This window comes from Sabethes cyaneus, chromosome 2 (genome assembly GCF_943734655.1).
Source record: "Sabethes cyaneus chromosome 2, idSabCyanKW18_F2, whole genome shotgun sequence".
Taxonomy (NCBI): domain Eukaryota; kingdom Metazoa; phylum Arthropoda; class Insecta; order Diptera; family Culicidae; genus Sabethes; species Sabethes cyaneus.
In genome coordinates, this window is record NC_071354.1 from 58,356,274 (window position 1) to 58,367,565 (window position 11,292).

The following is an 11,292-nucleotide window of genomic DNA, read 5'->3' on the forward strand; positions in this document are numbered from 1 at the left end:
ATTTTCTCTACTTGGGGTTTAATATGGTGCTTAACACCATTGCATATTATAATGTATTAGAACACGACAGTGAACACGAAACACTTTTATAACACACAAAATTCTTTTGTTACCTATTACTCAGACAATTTTTTTAATTATTTTTTTTAAATTAATATCACTTGAGCCAACGCTTGCCGAATGCGGAAAAATAAAGACCCTAAAGGTTGAACGGCTGCTTTCGATAATGCTCCACCGATAACGAAAACAACTCGGGCAGCAGAATTCCAATCGAACAGTAACGATTAGGGTATCAGGTATCACGGTTAGGGTAGTTGATCCAATAGTCGTGGTAGTATCAATAGTTGCGCTACTATTAATTATTAACTAGGTTGACCCGTCGTGGTTAGCCACGATACTAAAACCTTTGAAAATGTAATATGGTTTACAGTTCAGTAGTACGTAAAATTTATTAGTGAAACAGCTCTCAAATTGGCAACCTTCTATTAATAAAACACATGTACTCTACAAAGGAACCAAATGGGGCTTAGATAAAAGGGCAAAAATCAGTCAATCGCGAGGAACGAGCTGCTCGAGGGAGTACATTTGGAAAAAGCACTCAATTTTAGAACCGTGTCTCGATTCGGTCTCGCCAAAATTATGATTGTAGAAAATATCGATTGTATTATACCGGGCAGACGCTTGCTGTCTAATCCGCTATCACGCGTTGGACCACAACTTCAAAAACAACCGTCGTTTTAGTAAACCCGACAAACTCTTGGAATAGTTATTTGCTTGAAATCGAGTCAATGCAATACAAAATCTTTGGATATTGGAGATTTCGATGGCTTTTTTGCTACCTAGTTCTTTAAAAATTAGAATACTTTTAATATACTTGAAATAAAATACTTTACAGTAAATGTCTAAAGCTACTTCTACTAAATTCTTAAAGTTAGAGCCTAAATTTGCGGACTTCAATACTTATGTTACTTTATATTGAGATATTTCAGGTCGGGTCAGTTTAACAACAAAATCATTTTTTTTCCTGTATGGACTCATCACTGCGACCAGCATCGTTTGATCTATTGTGATAACAATAGAAACCCTTCGTAAAGAAGCGTTCAGTGTTCCGCAGTACAGTTCAAAGCAGGAAAAACTATTTGAATTTTTAATTATTCCAACTCATATACCTACTACTACCCTCCATGACCGTAATATGTACAATCCTAAGAACAGAATAAAAGACTAAATGATATTACCCCTTGAAAAAGACACCAACAAAGTGTCGAAACGTCGGGAAAACATCAAACTTCAGTCTTGATAAATTTTTCCGAAGACTGCCCTGCCGAATATTAACAGTTTCAATTGAATCCAGTCGATAAAAAACACAACCTATTGTGATATCGCCCGGGTGTTTGCTGTATAAGCCGCACTGCATTTATTTTTGCTATAATCGCTATTGATTGAGCGATATGCTTATTGAATTTTTTTATGCGTGCTTGTGTGTAATTGAGTGCATTTCCTTCAATGCTTTGCTCTACTTTACCCACCTTGTTCCACATGACAGCGCGCAGTCCCCAATTATAGCCATCCCTGGCGTGGCAAAACCAGTGCATTTTACTATAAGGGTCTCATTTTTGCACTGTCAATAGGCCATATCGGGATAATATAGAATTCACCATGAAGGAAGGGTGATGAGGGGCCTGAGAATAAACCCATGCCAAAGTCACTTTGACGTCGAATGGCCTGATTCTACTAAGATTCGAACCTATGACCATCCGCTTGGTAAGTATCCCCGCCTGTCAATAAAATCATGGAGCAACACGTTCCACATACACCACATTTAGGTGAATTCTTGCTTTTTTATCATCAAAGTTTGAATGTGTTTCTTGATAAAACATCAGACTGTGTTTGAAAAACACGCTACATCACCTCTGTGTGATTCAGATATCATCCCACACCTAATTCAGGAAGGGTTTTAGTGACGCTTCTAGTCAGAAACTCCGAAAGAAGCAAATCTAGGTATAAAGATACTCCACAGGATATGCGTTTTCGCGCTTTAATTGAGTAGGTATGCGCTACTTTGGCAGACATCTTTAGAAAAAGTTATACACGGTAAAAAATTATTTTTGGTGAAAATTAAGAAAACATGAAATTTTCAAAATAATATAACTTATTTGCCCTTCATTCGCCAGCAATGAAACTTTCAGAAAAAGTAGTGTATATTGTTACCTTTAACATGTCAGAAAATAAAATTTTTAGAAAATGCGCCTTTTTAGATATTTAACTTTTTAGTTTTATTTTCTTTTTATATTCAACAAAAAAAAGTTTTTTTTACAGTGCATATATTTTTTTAGAAAGGACTTTGCTGAAGACACTGTTTCGATCAAATAAACCATTTTTCCAATATAAAATATTTTTGCTTAGGCCCTTTTGAAAAAGCAGTCGACATCTTAAAAAAATACCTGATATGATAAAATGACACCGTTTTTTAAGGAGAACAGCTATGCAAAGTTTCAGCTAAATCAAAAATGATAAATGAAAATGATAAATGATTATTTTTTCGTCACTTGGCGTGGAATCCCTCTTATCGGAAATCACATTATTTCTACTTCCACTTTTGTTTCGTGCTAGAGTTAACACTCCGTAAACTCTTTTTTCGAGTTCTTTAGGCTGTAAAAACCACAAATAATTGATTTTATTCAAAAAAATTTTACTGTAGTTCAACAAATTTTTTTTTGCCCCCGATGGCCTTATGTTCATTATATAAAACAAGTCTTATGAGTATTTTTAGTTAGTCTACACCTATTAAAATCAAAGCATTATTTACTAAAATGCAGATTTTCTAAAATCTAACACATCTATAGGCGCAGTTGGAGAGCACAACTATAGGCGCTAATTTCTATAGTTGCGCAACAATGTTTTTTCATTTAGCACCCTAGCAACGTTAACGGAATAACACAATTAAAGGAACACCAAACTGAATTAAGCGAACATTAGCGCAAATATTGGTAGGGTATTGTTGTTATCGTCGGGCCATCACGATTTTACAGTTTTAGTAACTCATTGTACAACCATTGTAAAACTTCTTACTGTGATAGCAAACTTTTCACAAAATTGTGAGTTTCAATCGTGTATTCAAAACAGCCGTACTGAATTCAGTGACTAAATCTTACACAAAAAGTTTTCCAGGCGCAATGAACTTTTCTTCAAGAAATGATTCATGAAATGCAATTATCGAGATAATGTATGAAGTGTGTTGTGCTGCGCACGAAGACTATAGAAAAATCCCCTTCAGTAAGGTGTTTGGGGAGGTAAAATACTAGAAAAGCGCAATTTGTAACGGTCGGGCCACTTGAGCCACTATAATTTTAAGCGCAGAAGCGCAATAATCGCTAGAGAATGTCAGTAACGTAAACTGTGATAAAATAAAACAAAATTAATGCGATAAAAACCTAGATTTTTGTTGTTTTTTCATTGTAGTTGTACACTTCGGAAAAGGCGATTGTAGCAATATTGATTTTACAATTGGCGATCTTGTTTTCGCTAAAATGCAATTAAAAATTGGGTATTTGTACCTATATGAGCCGGTGTTCACGGAATTCATTTTTTTTCATATCTTTATATAGAATTTCAATCCGTATGTCTTAGACTTTCTGCGGTGACCAAACGTGTACAACATGGCCCGACTTTGACAACATTTCTTGTCTTCACGTAAATGCCTATAACTGTTTTTATTTTTCAAGCAACCAGTTCAAAGCTTTCCGGAAATATATTTTATTCTTAGACCTTTGCAAGGATGTATTTAGATTTCCAAAATTCCTTTTGAAACGAAAGTTATGGGCGAATTCCAAAACGTGGCCCAACCACGATGACTCCCCTACAATATGATTGAATCAGAAAATTATTTTTTTTTCCTTTTTAAAGCTTCTCGTATAACGAATGCAATTGTCTTGCCTTGTGACAAATGGTTTGTGTTTGATAAATTTATATCCCACGAGCATTAATTGAAGCATATACCTCAATAAAAAAGAAAAAAATAAATTACATTGTGTTTACCTGCGCGACTAATGGAGCGACTTGATTTATTTAGTTATTTTAATTTTTAGTTGTAAGGCCAAAGCAATAAAGTTTAATGAGGATAAGAGATATGCACTGAGCGAAATGAACATTGCGCCACCATAATATTGACGAAGGACTACGTCTTTGTTTACTATATTGGGAGTTGATAACACTTTGTGAAAACGGAAATAGAGGTTACGTTTGAATGAAAGATTTCAAATGGTAATAACTACTAAACTACTGAACGAAGCTGAACTATTTTTATGTCGGATAGACAAAATGATCAGCAATTTTACAGACGGGGTAAGAGAGCAACTTTATGGAGGGCGTAAGAGGGGGGCTTCTATAAAAATGAAATACAAATTTGGAGCAATAAACAAGCAAAAAGAACCAAATTTGGCATGTGGGAGTTTTAGATGGCAGAAATTTTTTCTATGGTGAATTAGGACCTTTGCCTGCTTTAAGATGGGGGGATCCCATACAAATGAAATACAAATTTCCTTATAACTCGAGAACTAATTAAGCAAATGGAACTAAATTTGGCATGTGGGGGTTTTTGGAGGCATGAATTTATTTTATGATGGTTTGAGACCCCTCACCCCTGTGGTAGGAGGATAAGGACTCTCATACAAAGAAAACAGAAATTTTTGCGAAGGTGCTATAGTTTTTGCTATGTGACAAGCGGTAAACTGTGAAAGTAAAACTAGTAAAACCTTCTCGGAGCAAGAGACAGTGAATCGACGTCGCTAACTTACGTGCCTGTTGCGATCCAAGTAAAAGAAAGAAAAGGTCATTCGTCATATTTGCGATGAATGTGCTTTGACTTTAATGTTATTTGTAACCAATGGCCCTTTTAAAGGCCACAAGCTAGTTAAAACAAGATTATTGAAACATGTCAAGCTACGCATAATCATATTTAGTGCAATAATCTGTGAGCTGGTTATTCATTACTATTTCAACCTTTATGATGACACACAAGTGATTTTTAAAAGAAATCTTCTATGTCTCAATGGCTGCAGGCGTCGTACTTATGACTTCGGCCCACGTTTTTTCAAAGCCACCATTGCATTCAATGAAGAATTGAATCTGAATATTTCGCTCTTCTCTTTTAAACATTCGCTTAAACAATGGCACTCAGAGATTCTCATAAACATACATATGCCAGAGTTGCAGTTTACATTAGTCTATGATCTAATGATCTGATATAGTCCTACGTAACCCTTTCGTACAACCCTTAGGGCTGTATACCTGGTCGTTTTTACTTAGTTTTCATAATCTTCTAGGTCACTATTCTGGTTTCTTGTTCCTTATCATCTGTTATCACTTTCTCAATTTTTCGAAACATCACACTGGTTATTTTGTAAAGTACAAATATTTAATGATACCTTATATAAATATCATAGAAAAATAGCATGAAATAAAAATAGCACCACCTTGAACAAAAACCTTGGTTGGTTTTCACAACGCTAGAACTTGAGTCAAAGGGTGTTTACTTGAGAGTGAGATCGGTTGTGCCTGTGCGATTTAGACAGTATGGGTCGATTTTCTAGTAGTTTTTCGCTTGTGTTCAGACTCGTATTTTTGGCCTCCTTTTGAGTCAACTCCTCCAACTCCTTTTGAGTGAGTACCATTATAAATATAGTAAACCCTCCGCTTTGATTTGAAATTTAGCTGTTTTTGAGTGCCTTGTCGCCTCTGTAATCTATAGTCTCCCCAGCAAACCACAAATCGTATAATTATGTGTGAAAATCATCTTAAATATCGCTAAACAAACTCGAAATCGTACATATAGCTTAATAAAGCGTACGCTAGTTTACATTTATTCATACAAAATGATAGTAACTGATTCACATACGATTTTCATCACAGAATTGTGTAGCATTATGGAACTAATTATATTGAGTCGGATTTTATCGTATACAAATATTTATGAATGTGAATTGTTTTCATATAATTTGCAGTATGTATATCGCCTCCAAAACAGTACGCATATGCTGGTTTTGTGCATCGAATGCGATTTTTCTAGATATATATCGGTACATATATCATATTTGTTACTTTGATATACGTACGAAAATGTTTGCTGGGTCTGTACCAAAGATACGCCATCTTTTCATATATATTCTAGAAAATTGAATTTTTTTTGCATGACATATAAAAACTCAGAAAGGTAGAGGTAATCTGAATAAAACCGACATTTCTTGATATTTTACGTTGTTGGTTGTTTTTGTAAATTTTCCAATACATCCTGTTATTTCTTACGTTTCGAGTCATTTTACAAACGCCGAAATCCCGTAGCTGTCAAGACAAACAACAAAACAAAATCTGTCAGCATTGAAGAAACAGTTCTTGTAAAAATTTCGCGAGCGGAATTTAACCGTTTTAGTGGGAAAATGTTATAAAATTCCATACTTTTTGCTTGCCTGTTCTGTCACAAATTATTCTTTAGTCTATTTTATGAAAATTTGAGTGCTTTTTCGTTTGATTCTTTAAAACGTTGCGTTTATTTTTACGGTTTGGTATAAAACTGACAGCCTGGACTGAACAACAAATGAAAATCGCCAAGAGTGCTGTTAAACATAGAATATCGAAAAGGAAGGGTGCAGGAATAAATATAAAATCTACCCGAATTTGAAAACTATTTTGCAATTTATATGAGATTTCACGACATTCACTTGGATTATATTGATGTACAAATTGGGGATTTCGATTGTTAGGGTATCGGTTTTACCCATAGTTCCCTTATCATTTTTCTTGAGATGTAATTTTCAAAATAAATTTCGATATTCTTTTTGGTTATCTGGCGAGTTTATCTCACATAAAAATTAATATTTCTGATTTTCCATTGTATATCTGATTTCTTCCATTGTATTTAAACAATAGATATTCTGAAAATATTCGACAAACTGGAAGACTGATCCCAATTAAGACACACGAGGTTTTCAAAACTACGGATGACGCCTGAATGCTTATAAAACATCGGGTCAGTGAAGATTCATAATTACACCAGGGTCATTTTTTAATTAAAGGTGTAGGAGCGTTTGGTGAGGACGAATGGTAAACTGGATGATACTGTGAAACTTCGATGTGGGCCCAAAAATATATTGCATAATTCAATTGCTGGGTGGGACTCTAACCCATACTCTCTCGGTTTGCGCCCAAGTGTTTTGACAATCAAACTATTAGCACACGACGTCCTATATTGGATAATCTAAAAAACAAAGATCTTTCACGGTGACGATTGATAGCCATACCTAGTAATGCTTGATGTACATACTGGAGTAGTTAAGCGAATTCGAGTGCCAGTTCCTCAGGTGAGGAGCGGCTCAAATAGCGTCTGTTTCTGAACGACCGAATATGAAATGACGTATCCCGCTAGCTATGGTAGACCCCTCGGCGAGATGAAACTATCGCAACTCTGGTAGTATAGCGAAAATCTTGCATTTCACTAATAACGAAATTGAAAATACGCAACGGATAAATCGGTATAAGACAAATAACAAGGACAAAAGGTAGGAGTCAAAATGACTACTTGTCAAGCGTAGCTACCAATATCCCCCCCCTTTCCTTTCCGCTCTTCCCCTCCTTTGCCAAAAATTTTCATTTCTTTCCCCTACCGTCCCTTCATCAATTGTAGAACCATCGTTTCCAAAAATAATAATATATGTATGACCGCATTTCAAGGTCAAGACTAAAAACTTGAGATTAGTTTATGGCAAATAACAAGGAAACGCTTAATGGAAAACGATTGGAAACTTGGTACCTGGAATGTCCGATACATTCATGAGCCGGCACGTGCTGTTTACCCCAAGCAACCTAAAGTTGGGTCTGAAGGGGATTTTTTGGTTTATTCAGCGTCTCTTTTAAGTAATTAATCGTTAATTTCAAATTCCCATTGAAGAAACAAGTAGGAAAAAGTAACTTTCCTTGAACTTTTAAGTTTTTATAATGACGTTAATGCAAATCTTAACGATACTTCTTAGAGAATTAGGTTCTGTCTGTATTTACATTCTCCACTTAATCAGCCTGAAAGTTCCGTGGAACTCACTTTGAATCAAATATCACCTTACAAGTTCAAGTTTTAAGAAATATCCGAACTTCTGGTTGCTTGGGACTTGCTCGACTCGAAGTGGAGATTGCTACTATTCAGAAAGTTTGGCGTATAAATTCCGATGAAAGGGAGTTCAGTGCAGTAGACCCTATTGCAGGTGCTTCTGTCAAGTACCACATCTACTATAAGGCGGAACATGGACTCGGTTTCGTAGTATTGGGAAAACAAAAGCAACGAATTATCCGGTGGAGGACCATGGTTGACCATATTTATCCCCAAGTAACATTGAAGGTGCCAAAATTGGTCATAAATACCGTTATAAGCGCGCAATAAAACTTAAATTGTTACTATTGGGTCTGTTGCGAATTAAGGCCAGGTTCTTCATCTGCAGTTTAATAAACGTTTACGTACCGACAAATGATAAATCCGATGATGTTAAGAACGAGTTCTACGCTCGAGCGGACCTACGGTGTGTGCGAAAAACCAGACGTGTACATCATCTTCGGAAATGCAAAATTCGCCATCCTTTTATTGAAGACTCGAACATCACCAACGTACGCTCCCTACGGACCGCGGACATTCACAGGGACATTCGGACTCACTATTAACATTGCCGAAACGAAGTACATGATTGCTGGCAGGGAACGGGGGATAGTGTTGGTGCCAAGGTGAAGCTGGACGGGAACGATATGAGGTAGATATTAGTACGTGATAAGTGACAACAATGTAATCTGTGAAGTAAAACCCAAGATAGCAGCCCGCGAATTGGGTTTTCTACGGATTACGTAGCTAGCTGAGGTCGCGTAGTTTGTAAATTCGCACAAAACTAGCACTCTGTGGAACACTAAGTCTCTCGGTGGTCCAATATAAATATATATTGACGCTGAAGAAAGCGGTTACGACCATTTGTTTTAGACCAAACGATTTCTCACCAAGCTGCAATTTTTACTATTGGAGAAGAAAAAAAGCATCTCCTTGGCTCCTCCTTGTAACATAGATTCAGATTGTCAACGTAAAATTTTTTGTAGCAATTCAAGGCGTTGTTTGAATTGTTCTTGTGCATCAAGAAAAGAAATGTAGCGAGATGACTGCCTTGTGGAACTCCGAACTAGAACTAGAAACATTTAGACCACACACAATTCTTCTGTCTTAATTAACTTTAATTTATCAGTGAGAGTAGCCTAAAGTTTAGACTACCACCAATTTCCCATCCTCCGAATTTAGCATAGTATGCACTTTCCTGATCCATTACAAATTACAGCCGACAGATCAGTATAAGAATCACTTACTTGCTAGTCTTTTTCGACGTGGCGAATGACGAAAGAAATGAATTCCAAATGGTGGGTTTGCTTTGGAACGAAACCATCTTTGTTTGGCAATATGATTGGATCCATTGGATGCGGAAAACAGACGGTAGGCCCAAAATAGAAACAGGCTGAAAACTAATGCTGCAACCCTGTATGGTTCTAATATGAGCTAAACTATGAGAAGCGACCTGGCAGTTATATCGGATATTGCAAACATTTCCCACTTGTATGTATGGACATCTACAATAATGATGGTTTGCAAATTTAGTCGTATGTGATTTAATTGACAAAACTACATTTAATCATAGGCATGTTAGATATTTTAATTGCTTTGCGCAAAAAACGTTCAATACTTTGAACTCAAAGTTTGCAAAATCAAACAAAGTAATGAATTAATAGCGGTGAAATATTTCCGTTCCCGAAAATATTTTTCATTTCGATAATTGATAGTATGTATATGATCATAGTGCAGTAGAAAAATTGCTTGTTGCTACATTCCGCACGAACCGCGCTCATGCAATAAGGATTCATTTCCAACGGTAGCTCGTACACTGCAGTCAGAAAGATAAAATTATTTTCGGTCCTATATTGTCGCGCTGATTTATGATATCCTGCTGGCCAAAAACCGGACGGAATATCCAACAAATCATCAACAAAACTAAGCTAAATGAAAATAAAATACAAGTCAGACCAACTCACCAATTCCGTTTCTGCCAATCAGTGTTCCGATTGCGCTTATTTTATTGGATTGTGAATGTAGCTGCTGATGCTGCTGCTGCTGCTGATGCGTCTGATGCTGCTGAAACCGCAATTCCAACGGATGCTGGCCAGGCTGACGCTGTTGATGCATCTGTTGCGGCTGCTCCGGTGACAGCCTTAGTGTGCCACCCGTACCGCCCACCGGGACGCCAGCGGAACCTTGATTGCGTGGCCTCTCGGATAATAATCTAATATTCTCGGTTTTGTTATTAATTGTGCTAATTTTATCATTCGCAAATTGCGGCTCGGACACGTCGGATCCTGCCGAATGTGCAGGCTTCAGCACCGAACCAGCAGCTACGGTACCGGAGGTCGCCGATGAAATCGATGAGGTTATCACTGTCGAGGCTGACGCTGATGATGGATGGCGCCGTTGTAGTTGCTGTTGCTGCTGTTGCAGGTCATCGTCATTGGACGCCGGTGTAGTGGCTCTTATGATGGACAGTGCCGATGTTAATGATGATGCTTCTGTAGTGCTGTGAATCGGATTTGGCAGGGTGCAACTCGAAATGATAATGCCATTACGGGTCGGATCGGCTGCCACAGGCGATGGATTGTTTGTACCGGCGTGACTCGCTCCTGGGACTGTCTCTGGGGATGCATACGGGGGATCTGGGAGTTTTTTGGCTTTGAACAAACGCATGGTACGTTGGGATTACGGTTGGCATGCCATCTAGAAGAGGGGAAAGTGAGTGGGTGTGCATTAGTGAATGTGCAGGTGCTGTGCTATGAAATTGGTAATTGTATAGAATTCATTCATACTTTTGATCTGATTTTAAATTTTTTTCACATGTTGGTGCTAACTGTCCGTTGCTTTTATTCAATGAATATTCCCAAATCATACCCAGGTATATCGCTAATAAAATATTTAGACAAAACATAGAATTATTTATGATACATTATTGTTTTTCAATGGAACTAATAAATTAAAACCATAATAAGACAGGAACAACCTTCTTCGAAAACTCCTTTTTAACCGTGGCTGTTTATTTTTCCCAACATTTAATGACAACATCCTAAATTATAAAAAATCCCTACAAGCAAACACGACTGCTCCACATATATCACACATGCTGAGGCTCTGACTATTGTACCGGTATGCTAGTGCTAGCGGGCCAACGCAACCAGCGGGAG

General features: G+C 37.1%; 1 protein-coding gene across 1 annotated transcript in view; it reads right to left on the reverse strand.

Moving 5' to 3' along the window:
* Window positions 1–10,801, reverse strand: part of LOC128735465 (uncharacterized) — a 111,078-nt gene extending 100,277 nt beyond the window's left edge. Inside the window, exon 1 of the mRNA XM_053829948.1 lies at window positions 10,099–10,801. Within this exon, the coding sequence (XP_053685923.1) occupies window positions 10,099–10,801 (703 nt within the window). The remainder of the gene's footprint in view (window positions 1–10,098) is intronic.
* Between the last annotated feature and the right edge of the window lie 491 nt (window positions 10,802–11,292).